The 22877-nt window shown below is 37.8% G+C and overlaps 1 protein-coding gene across 2 annotated transcripts in view; it reads left to right on the top strand.

Annotated features, from left to right (window-relative positions):
* Positions 1-22877, top strand: part of LOC105568981 (laccase-5-like) — a 115925-nt gene that overhangs the window by 89401 nt on the left and 3647 nt on the right. For both annotated transcript variants that reach the window (XM_012025085.1, XM_012025084.1), the window contains 8 exons: positions 17624-17996; positions 18401-18685; positions 18975-19248; positions 19507-19711; positions 20117-20301; positions 20899-21094; positions 21604-21816; positions 22075-22305. In XM_012025085.1, coding sequence (XP_011880475.1) covers positions 17624-17996; positions 18401-18685; positions 18975-19248; positions 19507-19711; positions 20117-20301; positions 20899-21094; positions 21604-21816; positions 22075-22305 — 1962 coding nt within the window. The remainder of the gene's footprint in view (positions 1-17623; positions 17997-18400; positions 18686-18974; positions 19249-19506; positions 19712-20116; positions 20302-20898; positions 21095-21603; positions 21817-22074; positions 22306-22877) is intronic.

The following is a 22877-nucleotide window of genomic DNA, read 5'->3' on the forward strand; positions in this document are numbered from 1 at the left end:
ACCCTATACGTTAAAGGTCGCGCGATGGAAAATGAAGGGGCCCGGCATAATAGGGCCAGGAAGAAAGATCATGACTCGCACGACTATACAATGACAAAGGGACGAGGAAGAGTATCCGCGTATACGTACTATTTAACCGCAAGATATTGGATCTTTCACAATTTATCTGAAAATTATTTCAACGCGAAACTTCTCGACAAGGAATGCATCGAAGGCTACAAAAAAGAAAGAGAAGAGAAAGCAGTAGAAAAATTATGTCGGGTCGTTAATATGGCAGGCATCGTAGAAAAGTGAGCGAATTCTTACAAGTATGTCACATTCGTAAAATGTTAGCAGTTGACTTTGTGGATTAATCATCCGATTCTGCAGTGACACGACATGTCAGTTTAATGAAGTCGTCAGGTATGTAATAACGCTATTAGCAGGAGATAGATTTGCGCATGAAAATGGGATGATGGATAGAACCTTGTTGAGAACATCCGATCTATTCTTCCGTAATTATTTGCATAAATTGCCCGTTAAAATAGGAAAAAAAATCTATTTCTATTTACGACGTTATCATGCGAACGCTATTTACACAAATTCTCAAAATAACTAAAAAGTTTCATGATAAATGACAGTGTGTGCAGTGTTGCTACTTTTTGACAGTGATAAATTATGCTCCATGTAGGTCGAGCGTGTTTATCTTGAAGTTTCTAAAACGCGATAATAGCTAATATAGCAAAGTTATAAAATTGTTAAATTATAAAAATTATATGTGAAAGTATTTATAAAATATTAATATACATATTCACATATTTTATAATTGCGTGCATACTGATTAAAAACAATTCCTGCCAAGAGCTGGCTAGACTCACAGTTTAGTTATTTCAAAAATTATATATATTTTATTTTTTTTATCTTTTAATTCAAATATATTCTTCATTGCGTCCTTGTCTTCCTTATTTGACTCTAATGGCCTTTTGATTTAAATGATTGTTATCGGAAAGAGTATTTATTATTTATATATATTTTATACGTATATGTTTTACATGGTTACAATTTATAATAATATAAATTATAGAGTATATATACTCTTATACATTTAATGTTGAAATGTTATCTATTATAGCATTTAATCTTTCGTTATAAATGCTGCTGCTAAACGATTTGCTTGATTTCCATAAACTGCCGCAGTTTACACAAACTTTCCTCTCATTATCCGTTTAGTGCCATATTATGAATGGAAATAAGAAATCAAAGTAGCAGTTGAATTGAATCATTAATTAAATCCAATTACCTTCGTTTAAATCGTGACCAGATTTACGGTGCGCGAAGTAACGATCTGTATAGGTTTCCTTTAGCGGATTTTTTTTCCTGTTTCCGGTGGCGACTCGATCGTACTGCAAAAACGATATCGTGCAGACTTATGCATTCGCATTAATCAAACAAGTATCTCGGTTATATCTTCTTTTCTTTAGTATGTTGATTATTTCTCGAATTTGCGCAATTTATGTTTTTCCTAATCTGTGCGATGTAAACTTTCTCGAGCAATCTCCTAACATCAAAAACAGATTTGTAGTCAGTCATACACGCGCAAAGCTTTACATTGAATCTCTTAACTATAAACTTTCCATTAAACCTCCGATGCTATTGTTTGTTAAAAGAAAACGTGCAGTGCTTCTCGGTTACCGTGCATATCTCTGAAAAAAGGTTTATGAGAAATTACAGAGTATTCGAATCACGTTTTTACGAAATTCATATTTTTCACAAGTCGTGTACCTGTTCAGTTGCGACAATATATATCGTTACAAGTTGTTTGTCGACTCATCGTGAACCGTTAAGGATACAGCAAAAGCTAGTTGCAGCACGGTGAAAAAACATACTAGCCGTGTATATAAAACACACTAGAAATCATCTTAGTCCGCGAACACTCGTTTATGTACATAGTATTGTAGTATCGCGGCTTTCAAATTATTATAGTAAAAAATCTGTAATTTGAATGAGTTAAACATTTATTACTATTTAATTATTTTTTTCTTTCGCAGGAATAGAAGTGACACTTCTTTTATCAACGGCGATATCCTCACTTACTAGGTTTTTTAGATTTCATAACAAAGAAAAATATTATAAAAATGTCATAATGTAATTCTAATATAACTTGTATATTCAATCGATTTCGCGATTTCGTCAATTCGTGAAACATACGATTTGACAATTAACGACCCTCGACTGTATAACTAGCAATCATACTTGCGAATGATTGCAAGTGCGATGCATCCTCGCGACCGGTGATCTGCAGAGCGAGTCAATTCGTGCAGGCCAAGGTTTTTAATTAATAGGTCGCAGAGAAAGGAGTCGCTAACCATACAACTCCGTTAATTAGCTTAATTGCTTCGAGACTCGCGTACTTTCGCGTATCGCCAAAAAGGGAGCATTGGCCCCTGTCGATACATGTTTGCCTTCCTCAATCACTGTTGTATATCTATGACATATCAAGATGTTATCTTGTTTCTAGTTTATACAATTAAAATGACACCGGTCAAAAAGTGAAACGGAAATCCGATATGACACTTCAGTCTGCTGTTAGAGATCTTTTTTTTAATTCTTTTCGTTCTCTCCCCTTTAAGTGCTTTAAGAATTATTATTTTTATACAATACCACATTCGAATGAGATAAATTTGAGAATTTCGTCATAATAACACGTTATCAAATTTTCTTCAGTGGATTGTCACTGAAAACAGTGAATGGTCACTGATTTGCAGCTATAAGTAAACCACTGCGATTTTCAGTGGTATAATACTTCTAACTGCAAATCAGTGACTATTCACTGTTTTCAGTAATAATCTACTGATTGATTTTCAGAGAGTACACACTCTCGTACGTGTTCGTGCGTTTTTCGTTTCCCGCTTTTACCAAGTTTAAAGTTAAATGACCCTGTCGGATCTTCTTTACGTAACGAACGCGCGCACTCCGGGCGGGCCATTAAGCCGGCGTTAAACGAGATGAAGCTGGAGTACCTTGAGCGCGTGCACTTGACATTGGGCGAGACCGGCGGCGCGCCTGATGTACGACCTTACGAAACTAGCCCGGTGGCTTTCCTGCCGGTCGTTGACTGCCATCCTTTCTTTATCGGTCAAAGAACGACAGTACCGTACAAGGTCGAGAAATACCACCGCTTTATTATTACGCCCGCCGCGAACGCGCTAATCGCTGATCAAGGAATCTACAAACTCAACCACTCGTTAATTACAATGATGCTGTAATGTGCGTTCAAACGCACCAAGAAATTGACTTTAAAAAGCGTGAGGACCTATCGTCGAATCTAACGATACGCTAAATTCAAGATCTGAACACTTTGAATGTAAAATAATTTTTGAAAAGATTATAAATACGAGAAGTTGACAAAATATTGTTAAAAGTCTAATTGCTAAGTTTTCTTAGTTTTGATATGTAATATTGTGCATAATGCACATGATTCCTTGAAATTTCTTCAACTATACCTCAACGCGATATATTTGTGTATAAAATGTCTTGAGGAACTTTTTGAAAACACTATTTAAAGGAGACTTCTCCAATTAGCAAATATTGGGAAGATCTAAAATTGAAAAGAATATGGCTACTTTCTTCGTCCACGTGTGTCTTTAAAACTCAGTATTTTGGTCTCCAAATCTTTTTGTACGATCAGGATGTTTAAAATTTCGTCGATTATTAAGGTTTATCAATCGCGAAAATTGTTTGAATTTCGGGCGTCGAGCGCCAAGCGTCGGTTCCGGGAAATGGTGCAGCGCGTTAACACCTCGGTCGAAAACGGTCTATTCTCATTGTACCAAATCATTCACGCGGCGACAGTCGAACGGGCCGGTTAGCGGCCCGCGCCGCTCCGCATATCGTATTATTCTTTCTCGATTCGCGACAAGTACGGGAAGAAACCGCGATCGCTCTCAGTGAACAATCAGCGATCGGTGTCATCGCGTGATCGCTGAATCGATTTGCTATCGATGCTCGGTTAACCGGCAAATCGGTAAGACAAGAATATCTCGCGCGATTCACACGTAAAACCTGTACGTCCAAAAATGAAAACACTAGCCAACTTGAAATTACTTCTTCAAAATTGATCCTTGCAAAAGCTTTATCACGGAATGTCATACACAGGAAAATACAATTTCGAGAGTTGAAGAGATTTTGCGAGTAAAATTCAACGTGAATCTCATTATTAATTGATTAGCGAAAGACCGCAGCAGTACGTGTACTCCGATTTGCAAAGGCGAAGGCGAAAGGTAATTTCGCCGGTGAAAACATCACGGATGCAGACGCAAGGAGGAAGTCTATCTGGATCTCCGTGTGCGAAACAGACCGACCACTCTCTATTTCCGAAGCAGCTGTCTCAGGCATCAGCGTCGAAAACTGTGTCACGCTTTCTGCATCACTTCGCCGACACGTAGACAATCAAATTCAAACAAAATCGATTTTGTGCGGGGCGACTGACCGATCGTCGCCTCGAGCGACTCTTGTGAACGGGACTCGCCTTTTTAAACGGAATCTTTCAGTGATCTCATCTATTCTGCAAAGCGCGAGGTTGACTCAAAGCAACTATCTCGGGAAATAGTTCATCGTTCTTTTTCATGAATATGGTCCAAGAATTATTAAATAACAACTGCGTAGCGTGATTTAAATTTGATTGAAATTAGAAAAACCGAATATAAGTCTTGTCTCGTGTTGAAATCTTACAGCGTAGGTCGTGCAGCGTAAATTGTGAAATGCTGTTCGATATCTTCCAGCGTGGGTCTAAATACCTCGCATAGATAGCCTATCAAGTGCAATCTGATCGCAAAAACGATTACGCTTCCGTGTGTACTAGTTAAACTCGAACAACTCACCGAGATAGCTACTGCGAAGATGATACTTCGTACTTACGAGTCAGACTGATGATAAATGAATCTACGTGATGATATATCAAGTGCGAAAGGGCAGCTACGTGTATAAAGCGCATTTCTGTGTTCGTTTAATTAATATCTTGATTAAAAAATGTGACAGTAGAATCAATTAATTAGACACATGTTACGCATGCTTACATTCCTTTTTTCTTTCTCTGTAATGTAATTTACATCATATCCTATAAAAGCTTGACACGCGTTAGAATTCTTTATAAAATGCCAAATAACAAAATATTTTGGAGATTTATTATATTTTCTGATTGTCCGTATTTTTAATTTCTTTATTTTATTTTGCCTAAAAAATATCGCAGGATTCATTAATAATAAACTAATAAATTTCGAGGAAAAGAGACAAATTTAGATTAGTGAAAAAATGTACAAAGGAAAGAAGCATATTCTCATTAAAGTAATGGACGCAAATCCATCTGCATACGACGCATTTCTATGTCATAACACAACGATCGAAACTTTCTATGTAATCAATGTGTTATGTATTACAAAAGACGCATGTCGCTTGAATGTGACATTTAGATGCACACAAAACACTCGGTATCAAATGACAAGGAGAAGAATAGAGCAAAGAAATTGCTTGTCGTACTAAATGATATTAGCGTAGAGAAATTACTCGCGAGACGCCAACGCATATAATTTTATTTGACCTAAAATCAATACTATTATTAATTTAGATTCGCATAGGATCACTTTCGTATTCGCTTTCTTTTATTCACCGACAAAAAGTGGTTCCGAAAGTGTTGATACTTCATTCATAGGCAAATGCATCGCTCTTTCGATAAAAAAGAGAAACTTAAATAATCTCCAATAAAATTTTTCATTTGTTATATAGATATTTTATAATAATTAATCAGTATCGAAAATTATTATACCTTATCACAAACAGAAAAATGGACTTACATATTGGGGAGTAACAAAGGAAGAGTAAGCTTTGAGACTTTAACTTGGTTCTTTGGGTGTGAGTAGACTTTATTTAACTTTGATTTACATTGCATTACAAATAAAGCAACAAAAGATTTTAACCAATTTAGCTGATTAGATAGCGTGTCTTCTCGAGGAAATAAAAGCACAGTTCAGTTTGCAAAAAATTCGATGGATTACGAGATCGCCTTAAAAAATTCCGCCGACGCCAATAATCGTATCAATCGGCTCCGCGTAATTTCCCGCTCCGCGCAGTTTCCATTACATAACGTCTTACCTAGACAATGTAATCATTATTATGAAATTACGAACTTCCCCCACGGGAGGGAGGGGGGGAAAACGATTGTCTTTGCATAACTTCGCAATCGCGTTAAATAACGCGATGATGTACGACGCTACGGGAACTATTTCAGACGAGCAAATGATACGGCGTAACGCAAGGCTACACATAATTCTCTATAATCAGGGCTTTACCGGACCCGCTCCGTCGCGGACAAAGGACGAAGTGTAATCTCGCGGAAACAAGCAAACGATCGAACTACCGCTCGTTTCGCCGACGGACGGATGAAAATGAGAAAAATATGAAGGAGAGAAAGGAATAGAAATAAGCTCTCTTTCCTGACAAGTGGCAATGACCCAGACGTAACTATGCCATTACGGGATATATAATTCATACATCGCCCGGAGATCCTATACCCGATAAGAGCGCATAACCCGTATACCTTTCAGCGAATTATGCTCTTGAATAGATACAATGATTAGGCCGAATAATATCATTTGCAGAGCAGCTTCGAATAATCAAAATGCCATTGACTGCACCTAAAATAATTAAGTATACGCGATTTTAAAAACGTATGATCTAATAAAACTAAATAATAGGCAAGTAACATATAATAATTAATAAACAGCAGGAATGAATTCTCTTATAAATATTGAAAGTATATGAAATTTGGATTAGATCTCTTTTTTTTCTAGCAGAAATTGTTAACAGTTATCCAATTTATATTAAATTTCTTAGAAAATTATGTCAAACAAAAATCATGTTTAAAATTATATTTTAACATTGAGATTTTATAAAAATTATATATGGAGGCAAACTCATTGAAACTCGCAGAGTGAAAAATTTTCCGCAATGTGGGACAAACAGAAAACATTACACAGAGAAAAAAGTAAAATGTCGGTAATAGGTGATATTAACGTTTGATTATGGTACAGGATTGTAATCGATACTTTCTCGCGCTAACTGATAACATTCGCACTCTCGACTTAAATTAACGTGCGACTTTAATGACGATTAATAACAATAATATAACACAATAATAGAATGCCCTAGATACTCCCGCACCTCTGCAAAGGGTGATTTTGTAAATTTTATCTGGACACAAAAATAAACTTGTGTCTCACATCGAATATTTATCGAATATTGTTTTATCTGGACACGAAAATAAACTTGTGTCACATATTAAATATTTATTTAAATATAAGAGGGATGTCTCTGTCTTTGTTGCTGTCTATTTCAATTATAATTATTTTTGTTTTATGATATACAAGTAGGTATACGTTTTAATGTGTTCTACATTTGTTTGTTAATCAAAATAATTTTAAATCATAACTTGAGCGTATATAATTAATTGTATAAAGAACACTGCGCTGGTACAAAAGGAAGAAGTGATATTCTACTAAATCTTAACGTAGTAAACAAACGCATAATACTTTATCACGATTTCGTTAACACAATACAGGAATATTTGCGGGCCGTGCCGTCGAGTAAGCAACTAAGCATTATTTAGCTACTTGGGCACAAGTAGAGATTAAATTCTCATGACTCCACAAGAATGTAGTTACCCGTAGCAAGACATCGCAAGTTATGTTTCAAAATTCATTAAACGAAATTGAACAAACTGTAATTTATCCCGGTAAAAATTTAATAATAGTAACGTCTCGATCATTCGTATACCGACAGTTCCGATTTTCTACATTATACTTGAACGGTAACTTTGATTTTTATACTCACTCTCATATTTTAATTATCAGAACCATATTACACAACGATTTTTCTATTCTATACAGCTTTTTGTTAGGTTAATGAACAGAAGCGAAAAGAGCAACGAACGGTGCATAAAGTTCAATGTAGTAACGCAATAGCACGGCTGACACTAATTGGCTGGTTCTACTGATGCGGTTGCAATAAAGACGCCAGGCATCGGCTGAACCAACCAGAAGGGGTGCATTAGCCGCGCAGTCAAACAACCGTGCAGCGCGACGCGTGCATCCCGCATCGTGATGCAGCGGTATCCTCGGACCAAGACCTTCGGCGTCTAGGTGTTCGCCGGGTTCGCGAGCGTGACGTGATTCTCCGTGGCAATTACCTAGCATCTCTCTATGGGCCATGTAACAATGTTGCGGCACGGGTTGCATGGTACTCACAGAGCTCCCCGTAGGTCGATCCGTAAATAGAGATATGTAACTTATGCACATGTTGTGAATATCAAGATCGTGTGGCGTTGCGTGGAAACGGAACACGTTTACCCAATGAAAACGTGTAATGTTATGCATCTGACATTACGCAACGTGAGCTCTTTTTAAGAAACACGTTGCAGTTGAATTTATTTAAAAGAATATATAAGGCGCGATGGCATTGGGCGAATGCATCAGACATTTTTTCACTATATATTATCTCCTTATACGTAAAAATGTAAGATATAAAATTGAGTTTATTCTTACCGAATGAACGTTAAAAATGTTACTCGATGAATTCAAAACTTAGAAAGCCTAAAGTGTCTCGAACTGTGCTATTAAATAACTAGTAAAGGTAAATGAGACATAAAAAATTGGATGAAAACCGTGTATCTTGATTGACCGTGCCTTCTGCTATAATTTGCAGCGTACCGTGTACGCGTTATTACTAAAATTTCACTTTCTCCGTTGATCTTAATAACAAAAGGCCTTAACGTAATGACCTGCTCTTTATCATTACTGCAATCAAATTATTTCGTTATTGCATTTCACGTACACGCCTCTCAAGTACGATTGCATTCAGATTGTCGGGAAAATTTCACGTTCATGACTAACTGACTCCTCGCAACGTACTTCATTTTTTTTTTCTACATTGTAATGCAACATGCAAAAGCGAAGGTCAGTGAAATTTGGACTTAAGATTAGAAACGACATGGAAATAAAATATTTCGATTATAGTAAGATCAAATAGAACAATTTTATTCGTCTTGCATGTGATATTGACAGGCTGGAAATTTCAGCCTTTTGTACGGATTTCAAGTGATACATTTTAAACAAATTTACAAAGTTGAGATTAGTTACGTTGTGTATCATATGAACACATAATTAATGTGCTCCAATCAAAGCTCTGTTCTGCAGTACGCTATTTTATAGCCACATTATCTGCGTCGTGCATACATATGAGCTTATACTTGGCGCGAGACACTACCGCGATAATGAATACGCTTAAATCTGATCTTTCATTCATACAACCAACAACCAACCGACTTGTCGAAAAGAATGGCTTTTTAATTATAATTATTATCATCTAATAATTATAATAATCATAACAATCACATAATTAATAATTATCAGTCCTCGTGCGTCCGAAAAGCGACGGAAAAAGACGTAAAAGCGTCGAGAGATGATCGAACGCGATAACGGCCGGATATTATATTAGAAACACTGCCGTTCGTCGGCAGAAGGGAAAGTCATGGGAATATTTTACGATCGCAATCTATATATCGTGTTAGGCGAGCTGTACCGATAATTACGGTACTGCGAAAATTACAATGCGTGAACCAGCGTCCAAGTCAGATCGGTCGGCCGCTTGGTCGACGTAAGAGAAAAAAAAAACTTCTATTCCTTCCTCGATATATTGACCGATTCCGAGGGCGGACACACAGCTTTGCGTTGCGATCACCAATGAAAGTATATTATTGCGAATCGCTCATGCGAGCACAGCGGTAACTCGTCGACTAGGTACCCGAACTAAAAGTTACTAGAACGATTCTCTGACCGATCCTGATATCGCTGACCGTGAAATTTATTCCTGCGTGTGTGCGTAAACAGGTACTTCCGGCGGCAATGACGACGCGGTAGCGGGAGATAAGCCTTTCTCTTATAACGATCGCTCAAGCGAATCATTTATTTAAGTGGCTCACGATCGTCTTATTTGCGCTACAAAGGCGCTAGGAAAGCAGGTGTTCGCCCGCGGTTAACGCAATCGCGGTAAGGATCTTTACAAACAACGATGAGAATCGCGCGAGAACATCGGCCCCGATGCTCGGTATTAATTATCGATTAATTGCCCGGCCGAGTCGAGCGACGGTGAGGCGTCGGGCAATCACGTTATCTCAAAGTCCGCAGGAGATCAATCGGTTCTTATCTGGTAACGGCTTTATTCTTGTTTCGGAGATAAATCGCGTGGAAACGTTGACTTTCGTAGACCGACGGGCAATTAAGAGCAGCAAAGGTGCGAAGTACTTGCCGATCTCATCTCAGATGAACATTTAGATAAATGGCCGATAGATCTGGAGAAGTCCATTTCTAACATAATGCGACGAGTCTTCTATCATTCTGAACACATTAAGATGTCTTAAATCAGTCTGGATCGGCGACTGCACGCGGATGTAGACTGCTGCGATCTTCCATCAGCAATTGCAACGTGTTAAGGACACTTTTCGACACTTTCTCAGCCTTCCTCGCGGATATCTTTCACGTCAAGTCGCAGCGGCAATCACGATAGGGGAAATATCTTTCTCGCTTGATCTTCGGTTTAATAAGAGAAACACACTCGGTTCCCCGTAGCGAGTACTTTCAATAGTATGCCGATCGAGCTGGAAATTGACGTGCGCTAATGATGAATACGTTCCCCGGGATAATTTCTTCGATCTCGATGCACGTGGCTGCGACTAACTTTCGTATGTCGTAGGTTGTAATTTGAAGCACACAACTCCGCACGGTACCGGAAAGAACCTCCCTCGATTTACGGAGCAAATCGTTGTTATTACGTCCATTAGCGCAATCGAGGCGGCCTTTACGTGCCGTCATTACCGATCTTAACGCGACCGCTCCCCTTGTCACGTCGAAATAATCTCTTTTCCCCCGTTTCACTGTCTTTTTCCGTCTCTCTCCGTTCGCACAAGGATGTCGGCGTTGCGCGGGGAGAGCAACTCTTCGTGCCGTTCCATAAGATGAGACGGGGGCAAGGACAAGGCCAAGTTTGCGAGTGGATCGTCGCACTTTCCATCTGCATTCCCTCCGGCTTGTGTATGTACCTCTCGGCTAGATCTTTCCAAGTAGAAGCCACAGATTGCTTCGCAACTCCGCTGTGACCGAGTCCTTTTATCTTCTTTTAATTTTGCGAAAAGAGATTCGGTAAGAAATACGTTATCAATTACTCTGCGACAGAAACGTTCTTTTAATGGCAAGAAAATCTGGACTCGTGTAAGAATTTTGGATTGATATAAGAAAAACGTAACTGGAATATCCTTCGAGCATTTCTTCCCCGACGAAACGAGGACGAAGGACTGCGAGCAGAGATGCGACATTAAGCGTGCTCGGTACCGTCGCGTCATAAGCCGACTGCTGGCATTTTATTTGAACTTTCACAAGACGAGTCGCAATCTCGGTCTAGCAACTCCCACGGTAAATATCAATAACGTGCATATATGGTGAGAAGAAAATCCGATCCTTCTGAGACGCTCGAGGATCATGACTGAGCGGATAACGACTGAAATTTTTCCCATTCGTCATTTTTGTGATTCGTAAGCGCAATCGTCGGAAGTAAACATATTTCATCCCCGCGCAGGTGTTAATCACTTCACACTTTCGTTCTCGCTGATACGATGAATCAATAGTTCCGTAATACGAGAGGCTGGCATAGATCCTTATCTTTTACAATTTGGCACGCGAGCACTTAACTGCTCGAAACGAAAGTGCACTTTTATTTATCACGCGATTCTGGGATTCCGCTCTCACTTCCTCGCGCATTGCATTGTTCTCTTGTAGACATTGCTTTTGCATCTTTTTAACCTCAGCTGTGAGACACTGAAGAAATAATTATCGAGAAGAAATAGTTTATCTATTAAAAACTATCGCCGCATAAAAGTGATAGTATATTATCCAGAATTTATGACATTTTATTTAAAATAAATCAAAATTAAGATATTTAATGTCTATCTTTGGTTTACATTTACTTTTCCAAAGACAATGCGAACACCCGTTACGTGCGCTTCAAACCCTGCGATATCTTACGTGTCTTTACGTGTCTTGTTTGACATTTAGTTGAATTAACTACCGGGAGATCATTAGTTATGCTCGCTTCGACCGACGCTCTTGATTTCGTAGAGAACGACGATGCACTCGCAAACGATACTACTTTATTGACTGGAAAATATCAATCAACAACAACGCAAATAATCACTAATAATTTTATTACATTTTATGTAAAATTATGAATTTTTGCGTTGTCTTACATTTTGCTTACAATGCTTTTTATGAATGTTTTTAAATGCCTTGAACGTACATATTTGAAACACTTCCTTTGATTTTGAAAAACAGTCCAATTTCGTTCAGATGTGAAAGAGAAACGGTCAAAATAAAACAAAATTAAATTTTAAAGAAGGAATTTCTCTGTTCTGAGCTGTAAAAAATATGAACCGACTCGACTGAAAGACGTTTCCGTTCAGTTAAAACTGATAAAGTGAGATATCAAAAATAATTAATGGGGCGGATAATCAACGCCTCTGAAGGGTCTTGCCGTAGGCGCGAACTTAATCACACGCCCGCAAAAATGTGCATTATTACACGGGGTGTCGAGTTGCATGAAAGAAAGGGAAGGAGATGTGGAGTGAGCGAAGAAAGTGCGGCTGACCGGACACGTGCGATCGCGTACCAATCACCCAAAAACGAGCTGCAACTTCTGCTGCGATGTTTAAAAAATAACTTTAATTAAATGCAAGTGACGTTCCTTTTCAAAATTGTAGGTTGAATGGATTGAACATGAGTATTATGTGAAATAGCCAGTACGCTTTATTCTTACAATACAGAATTAAACAGAAAGCAACTTATTGACAACATAATAAGCATTTAAATTCAGTGAAAAGATACATGAACCTTTAACTTTCTGTTAATTTCAAACTACGAAAATTTTAAGAAAATTTTAACAATCTTTATAATTTACGGGCGTAAGTTAAAGAATTGCTTAAAAAATGTATGCCACAATGTATAAATTGCTAATGATATAAAAATGAAAATTGCAAAGCACAATAGAGAAATTGCAAGTGTTTATCTCTTAATTGTCGAATTTGATAGGTTTTCTCTGAATACTTTCACCAATTTTTCTAATTGTTTTTCCGACGCAGATTTGAAGAAAAAGAACTCAATGCCAATCATCAAAGCACGCGGAAAAGCAAATTATGTAAATTACACGTTATACCGTGTATCTTGCGGAGCAACACCGTGTGTTTGTTTTATGCCATTACACGAGTTCGAGTCAAGTTGGATGATCGATACTCTCATGAAAACTCGAGTCATCATAAATTACATAGGTATAATTAACTTTTTGAAAGTACGTTCTTCTCGTCTTACAGTTTCATTTCAATAGGGATGATCGATATTTGCGTTTCGCGACATTTACCACAGAAAACCTGCAACTTCTTGACTGTTCTGCTTTGGTACGTCTGTTCACAATCGACCAGCTTTACGATATTATATAAGACCGAATATATCAAAGTCAGTGGAATATCAGTTGACAAAGCGCGCAGAAGTCGTTCGTTACATCAGCAGCGATTAGGGACAATCGCGAAAGCATCGGTCTTGCCTCAGGATGTACCGTTACTCGGAAACCGGTCGAACAATCGTGGCAGGCAGGTAAAAATAGTAGTGTGGCGAATTAATTGCCGCGCGAAAGGAGCGGCGGGGCAGCGTGAAAGCGCGATTTTGTCTTACTTAATTCATTGTTTTTTTTTCCCTTGCACAACCGCGACGTTCGCGCTTACGGCTAAGTCGTCTTACGACAGCGCCGTCACCCATCCCGCCCGGTATAATAAACAGTTAAGTCGCGAGGGCGAGTCATTACATGCCCGCATTATGCACTCGCTCTAAATGACGCGACCGTGCTAGCACGATGTTGCCTCATCGCCTTATTGTCATCGTCACGCGAGCATCCACGTGACGGTTTCTACCGGACGCGCAAGTAGACTTTCCACGGCAAAGATTCGAAGACCCTTTGTCTTGGACTTTCTTTTAATAATATCATCTCTTTTATGACACAAGAACGTTTTGAAAAATCTGGCGTTTACTTACTAAAACTTGATCCAAGTTCCAGCATCGTGGCTTTAAGAAAGTTAGCGCGCCGATTTTATGATCGAAACATGCAGTGTTATTTGTGTGTTGTAAAATTGAAATATTATATATCATATTAAAATATAGCTGCATAAAATTTGTACATGTTACTGCAACATAAAATAGCGAATCTAATACATGTGTTCAAATCTAAACTGGTAATGAGATTCATCTGTTTTCCTATTTCCAATATTGTTTTGCATATACCTAACGAATGTAAAAGGAATTTTTTTGTAATCTTACATACGGGAATGTATCGCATATCTACATATTAATCGTATTTCGATGTAATCAACGGCGAAACGTCAATCAGTAAATTAATGCTGTCGACAACACGCAGATTACAGACTCTCCTAGCCGATAATTTTCAGAATGAAAATGTCTTATACGGCATGACTTACAGAACTGGGCCATAATAAATCGTTATTTTGTCGACTGGCGGATAAATTTCGTAGAATCGGTGTTGCGCGCGGCAAAATGGCGAAATGCAGCACGGTGGTGCGCACCATGACTTTCTTCGGGGTATAAATCATTCGGCAGTCGGAATGGTATTTCTCGCGGTGCGTTACGGCCAGCGATACGGCCGGAAAACTCCGACTTCGACGTTCGTCAGCTCGACGTCGATCCGACTCGATCGGACAGATCGGAGGCACTCGTAGTTCAATACGTGCCCCGTTACATCATTCGCCGTATAACACGTAACGCTTTCGATGGAAAAAAAAAGATTAACGAGCGCACGGCGCGCATTTGTACCCCGATGCAATTTCGCGGGGTTCGAAACGCGACCGATCGTAGAATTGATCGCTCGCATTAAGTCAGCCACGTAATCTCAGAATGAATCAGAGTAGAACGATCCAGAGTGATTTGTGTTACCGAAAGGAACAGGCAAGCAATTATAAATATAAAAAGATTCCATTAATTAACGAAAAAATTATTCATATGTGTCACATTTTGAATACATTTAAATTTAGAAAATTATTTCTTCAAAAGTCAAAGGCTTCAAATATCTTTAAATAATATTAATTTTGTTAATTTTATGTTATTATAAAAGCTTTTTGATCAAAAGTCATTTTCATACATAGTCTCGAATTCGGTGGAAACGAATTATTTCCAAAAGTTTGATTAAATGATTTAATCATTCTTTTATTGAACCTTTTAATTTAACAAACACCTATTGGGCGCATAACATAAAATACGCCAGTAATATATATTCTAGATTGTAGCAGAAATTTTTCGCGGTTGTCGCAGTAACGATCGATGCTGCGAAGTGATTACAATGAAAGAAAGCGGTTCGCCAAAGAAGTAAGAAAATAGTTTCGCTTTGGTGTAAGAACGAAAGGATGTCGGTGCCATTGCAAAAAAAGCTGCACAAAATTGTGTTCCGATAATAATCGCGAAGAACTTCTTGTTGCAAGTATTGAAAAACGCCATGTCCTGTCGACGAAGGTCATACATTTGCATTGATTTCTCGCATAAATTGTATTGTACTAAAAAAGTACATTACGTTTACTCCGTATAAAGATAACATTTAAGTCCGATACAATATTTTGTTGGATTAAAGATGTGAAATTTATATAAAGTAAATGTATCTGATTATTTAGAAGACAATTTTAAACTCAATACTTCAGGGCTTAATCAAAATTAATATAATATTAATAGCAAAAATTGGATAATAATTCTAGATCTATATCAATAAATTAGAACGTTATCGAATCATTATTTATCGTAATCTTATCCGAACAAGCATTACGATTGGTAAAACATGAAATATCATATCTGAAAAATCCCGCAAAATAAATCTCAGACAGCGGCGACTGATCTTTACTAATAGCGCATTCTATCGTAGCATGCCTTTGCTAACTTTAAACGTGACTACAATGCGCAAGTGGTTTTCTCTTTTTTTTTCATGGAATTCTGTATCGAAGAAGCTAATCTGATCGCGTTGTGCAATGACGAATTAATAAAGATACTTTCTGAAAACAGTAATAGCCATTAATAATTATCCAATTACATAGAAATCAATCAGATATTTAAGTTTTGGTCACGAATACTATTATAAAAAATTGCCTCTGTTGAAAGCGCGAAATATTGTTTTAGAACTTAATAATTTCTTATTAATTTTGTAGAGGTATGTTTGTTTTCGAAAAGTGCAAGTTATGTAATTACAGTTTACTTAATATTTAAAATCGACAAAAATTACAATATGTAAAACCTGTGAAGAATTAAAAATATCAAAGGAGTACGGATTATTTCGCGACTAAGAAGACGTACGGGATCTCTTAAATTACAATCGGCGTTTGTGTACCTCTCTAAACAAGAATGCCATTTTATATCTGCGCAGGAATGTCGGGACTTCATCGAACTTTCACGTCTCGTATTCAAGTGCACTTATTAAACCTAATCTAAATCTGACAGTATTGCGAAAAACTCTGCTGCTTTCTACTCTACTCGAAAATAATTTCCGCTCCGCGAACGATAATATTCTGATTTTCTAAGCTGCAACCGATCTATCGCGAATGTATAAACATTGCGCGAATACAAATCACGATGGAAAGTTTGAAAGACCTTGCGTTATCGCGGAAATATTCGATTCGAGTGTCTCGATTTCGATATAGGTACACACGTAGCTTTTCATGAATTGCTGCAAATTGAAACTCTATTAAACGTAATACGTAACGAGTTGGAATTACTATAGTCAAACTTTTCCTACTTCTTCTGCATCGTATTCTCACACGACTGATCAGTGCCGGAATAGAAGCAGAAAGACAGCTCGTAATGATAGAGTTACGCCACCGTACGTAACTTACGACAAAATAATGATATATCACACGCTGGTCGTATAAAATTCGCGTGTAACAAGGAACTTACTATTTCGCAAGTTGGAAATCCAGTGTATCACAAATAGAAGAATAAATGCCTAGACACGAGTTCTGTTTTATCTTTCGTGGCTTCTCATTTGACATTTTCCTGGAAAGTCATTTTCTGTTGCAATTGAGTTCATTCATCTATGAAACGGATAGCTAACAAGACTTTGCGCTTTGCAAATTAGTGCTGAATTAAGAACGCAATTTCTCAGAAATAATATCCTACAATCGTAAATAACTATATCTAACGTTAAGAAAAGTCTCAAAGAATATTATTAATGTTAGATAAAACGTTTGTCTTCAATCTCACTATGTCACAGTAACTAAATATCGAATCCTATGAGAACGACGTAAGCTCATATAACTTTTGTGTGTGCATTAAATTCATGTATATGTAAGGCATATTAATTGTATCTTACTTATACGACATACATATATCTTGCTTAAATGGCCCGACTTGCTTCTTGCACTGATTAGATTGAGATCCATTTCTGATTGCTTCTTCCTTGATTGAACTGTCCAACGAGATTTCGCTTTCATTCTAATGTCATGTATTTGTTACAGGACGTCAAACAGCATCGGCGGATCAGTCATCGTCGTCCTCCTTCTGGAGTCCCAGCCTCAAAACTGATATCTTCAGTCAGGACAACAGTGCAACTTTCTTCCCTACAGCCCATGGCCTGGTGCAAACCCACCCGAGCAGCAGTAGTATGTTCCGCAGCGGTTTCGGCGGGGTCGACAACCTTGGCACACGGGGAGCGACGATGAGGCCGCCGAGGACGCGGCCCCTCAATTATAATGAACGCGCTACCGCCGAATTGCGCCGAAATCCGTCGCTCTCATCACCTGACGAGTGCGCTCGCGCTTGCCGTGAGGGCGAACCCCCCAGGATATGCTATTATCACTTCACGCTCGAAATATACACCGTACTCGGCGCGTAAGTACATCCCTGCGAAGTGTCTTGAAATCATTTTTAATGAAGGAAGCTGTAAAGTGATAATAACGTTTTTCTTATAATAAATCGAAATTTATTATATATATAAATTAATGATATTACTTTGACTATTTTTATATAGTATTACTTTAGTTTATATTGTTTTTTATTTTATTCAATAATAATAATAATATTGTTTCTGTGTATGGTCACAAAACAACGAAATGATAATTCTTACAAAATTACTCTTTTTAATCGAGAAAAATAGATTTTTATTCGTAGAAAATAGTTGAAACTAACAATAAGTTCTATACGTCTATACAGAGTTGCAATTTTTTAGGATATACATATGTATATGTATCATTTAACTTTCTTAACACCAGTATTGTGTAAACACAAATTTTTAGAGCGTGTCAAGTGTGCACACCGAACGCTACCAACTCCGTGTGGAGCGATTGTCAGTGCGTTTTAGCGGACGGAGTGGAGCGAGGTATCCTGACCGCGAACAGGATGATCCCTGGACCGAGCATTCAGGTGTGCCAGGGTGACAAAGTCGTTGTTGACGTGGAAAATCGTATAGGAGGAAGTGAAGTCACGATTCACTGGCATGGCGTATGGCAAAGGGGATCTCAGTATTACGACGGTGTACCTTACGTGACGCAGTGTCCCATTCAAGAGGGTAATACATTCAGGTATGCACACAATCCTACATATATTTTATTAAATTTACCATAACTTGAAAAAACTGAAAATTTTATTTTATGCTTTAACAAAGAATTAAAAGAGATAACAAAATTTGTATCATTTTGAAGTAATATATAATAACTAATTATCCAAGATGTGTTTTCATACATGTTTTTTTCTAACATTAAGAGTTTTATACATGTACAACATACACATGTATATGTATTGTATAAGAAATGTGTGAAATTAAAATAAAAATTTTTTATTCATAATAAAAGAATTATATGGCATATGCAGGTATCAATGGACAGCCGGAAACGAGGGTACACATTTCTGGCATGCCCACACTGGCATGCAAAAAATAGATGGTCTCTACGGAAGTATAGTAATACGACAGCCACCGAGCAAGGACGCCAATAGCAATCTTTACGATTACGATTTAACCACGCACGTAATGCTCATCAGTGACTGGTTCCATGAAATGGCTGCCGAACGTTTTCCTGGCCGTCTTGCAGTCAACGTCGGTCAAGCACCTGAAAGCGCGTTGATCAATGGGAAAGGTCAATTCAGGGTACGTCACTTAGCATATTAATAGAACAGAGAACAGTGTTATCTAACATCATTAGACAAGCACGTTTCAATTTACAATTTAGGATAGGAACCTTGACAAATCAGATTCCGAATATAAATTGCGAATGAAAATTAATATTCTTCAGACATTTCGCGCAACATGTGAATTATTATTGCAAAAAATTAATTTATAATCACTGAACTGATATTTCTTTATTTTCTAATATTTTGGTGCATCAATAGCTTTTCATTATTCTAGGATCCTAACACTGGTTTCATGACAAACACGCCTCTCGAAGTGTTCACGATAACTCAAGGCCGCCGTTATCGATTCCGATTAATTAATTCCTACGGGTCAGTATGCCCCTCACAAATTTCAGTCGAGGGTCACTCTCTCACAATTATCGCTACCGACGGTGAAGCAGTGCACCCAGTACAAGTGAACACTATAATTTCATTCTCAGGTAAAACAACTCATCCAAATTCATTATAATCTTTTTACTAAAGTTAAAGAATTATCGAATAAATTAGTTATAACGAGACAAGCAAAAATATTACTATTAAAAAAATAATGAATATTTCGATATTAAAACTGTTAAAGATTATAAAGAAACTGCAGCGTGATGAAACATGCTATAATTGTACAAGTCAAATAATAAGTTTAAAATGTCATTTGGCAAGTTAAACACGTTGAATCAAACACGTAAATGTTAGATTTAAAAAATTATATCGAAAAAGATTATTTGTCTGTTAGATTTTATTGAACACAAACAGCGCTTTAATCGTGCGTTCTTCACAAGGCTGATCAAAAGTTGATGCCATTGTCATCCTGCGCCAAGTGCCGTATACAGTTTTACATTCTCTCTTAGGCGAACGTTACGATTTCGTCATAAACGCCGATCAGCCTGTCGGCGCTTATTGGATTCAACTTCGTTCTCTCGGAGAATGCGGAATTCAACGAGCGCAGCAGTTGGCTATTCTGCGATATGCTCGTGGTCCTTATCAACCAAGTACTCAACCACCTTCATACGACTTTGGTCTTCCTCAAGGCGTTGTAAGTATATACATTTTATTTTCTGCTTAAAAAATTATCAAAGCTGCACGTGTCATACAGCTCTTTATTTGACATAAATTAAGGACAAAATTAAAGTTATCACATAAAATTCATCAACATCCAATTTCTGTGATCTTAGGAAATCTTATCTCAGCACGCACTGCCATCTGTGCGAATGAGACAAGTAAAGTAGCTTTACATAGCTCTAAAAAATAAACTATATTCTTTTTATTTAAATTTAAATACTATCTGTACGCTTTCAATTCAGATATCAATTTTAATGTAACTTGTACATGAACAAAACATAATAGAAAAAGATTTGAATATTATCTTCAAACGATACAATAGAGAACTTCCTAGTCCATATCAGATACGGAAGGAAAGATGTGTGTTGAACATTAAAAAATATTATAATATAGGAGGAAACAATTCTAACAAACTGAAATTAAATTGAAATCGGTGAAAAGTCGTAAACATTTTTATTAAGAAATCTATTAAATAATTATAAATTATGATTTAGATTAGATGCCTCTTAATAAATTAACAAAGATCAAGACGCATACAAAGGGCGAACTTTCAAGCATCTCTTTTCTTCAGGTCCTGAATCCTCTGGATGCCATTTGCGGCCGACCGCGCGAGGATGCGATTTGCGTGAGCCAACTGAAGAATGCCCGCGGCATCGATAAGGGCATTCTGCAGCAACGCCCTGACGTGAAGATCTTCCTGCCGTTCCGCTTCCTGTTCTACAGACCAGAAGAGCTCTTCCAGCCACAGACCTACAATCCCTTCCTCGGTAATAGAGCGCTAATAACTATTTTAATTCGCAAAAAGGAAGTAAACGCATCACACGATGATTGGCGTAGACACTACACACTTCTTAGGCTTTCTTAGAAATACGCGCTCTTTTGAAAAGGGATACAATCCAGACACGCGTTGCTTGCAACATCATGCTATTACTGAAGCTACACGAATTACGCGGGATACTTCGCTGTTAGATTCTTCACGAAATACATTCGCGAATAACGGTATCTTTTCTTCGAGACAATTAAACTTGATATAACAAGTTCAATAAAGCACAAATCACTTTGTGTTTGTAATATCAAAACGTATGTAGTGTTCTGGAACCACCGTCGCATTTTGCAGTCGCACATATTTAATTTAAGATTTTTAAGTTTCCTTAACAAAAAATATATAACTATTTGTGATACGCAACTTTAACGTTGTTTCGTTTTAGAGTTAACACATTTGACATTGATTTAATATACGGGAAATAAACACTGTATAATTTCGATGTGTTCGCAGTTGCGCCGACCGGTGACCACGTAATTTCTCTCGTGGACGAAATCTCGTTCTCGTTCCCGCCGGCGCCTCCGCTCTCTCAGATCGACGACATCCCACCTGAACAATTCTGTAATGGTGATAATAGACCGGCTGATTGCGGCGCTAACTGTATGTGTACGCATCAGGTTGACATTCCGCATAACGCGGTTGTCGAGGTGGTCCTCGTAGACGAAGGTATGTACGTCGCTTTCGCTATGATTACTACACTCGCTGTCTTCACGCAGACTATTCCGGCATTGAATGAAAAGATACACATCAAAGGAATTGCGCTAAGAGAAAACACGTAAAATTTTCAAATTTTATATTTTTATATTATTACAACAGTCCTAGAAATTCGTTTTCATCACAGCACCATTTTCTCGATCGTGAAGCAAATTTGTTTCAATTATATTAATCTTATAAAACTACGTAATCGTGTTTTTCCGATTACAGTCCAACAGCCCAACCTGTCGCATCCCTTCCACTTGCACGGATACGCGTTCAACATCATCGGTATCGGCCGTTCTCCCGATAGGAACGTGAAGAAGATCAATTTGAAGCACGCCCTCGATCTTGATAAGCGAGGTCTCCTGCACAGACAGTTCGACCTGCCACCCGCTAAGGACACCATCGCTGTTCCCAACAACGGTTACGTCATCTTCCGCTTCCGCGCGAACAATCCGGGTAAGTTAACAAGGACAATTGAAAACTTTTCGCGCGATAGTCTCCGATGAGATGCAAACAGCTTCCGTTCGTGGCTCGCTCGCATAATTACGAAAGTTTGCACGGCACATCTGCATGCGCTGACCTACCTCTGTTGTGAGTTTTGTCCAGTTATACTCCAAAGTCCAGTCAACTTCGTACCGACTTGGCCATTTTAGAGATGAATTTTCGCAAATAGACATTTGATAATAAAAGCTATCAGCAAAACTATTTTTGTCCAACGAAAATCAATTGCGTTTCGATACAAAAGACATTTGCGATGCTTGAAGTAGATTATATTGCATGATAAAATGTTGCGGTTTAAACCGAACGAAATTATTGCTCTACATTTGCGAAGCTAACAAGATTAACCGTGACATTAATCGGATCAATTATTATAATTGTAATTCTGCAAATTTCAAACGATAAAATCAATAATTACTGCTCTCGTTAACTGCGGTACTAAAATTAACCATTATTACTTTGACTAAATTGTATCACCACATTGTAGTGTAAAATAATCGTCGTGATCAACATCAATTATTACTTTAATA

This window comes from Vollenhovia emeryi, unplaced genomic scaffold (assembly GCF_000949405.1).
Source record: "Vollenhovia emeryi isolate VEMERY1.0 unplaced genomic scaffold, V.emery_V1.0 DF939126.1, whole genome shotgun sequence".
Lineage (NCBI taxonomy): Eukaryota > Metazoa > Arthropoda > Insecta > Hymenoptera > Formicidae > Vollenhovia > Vollenhovia emeryi.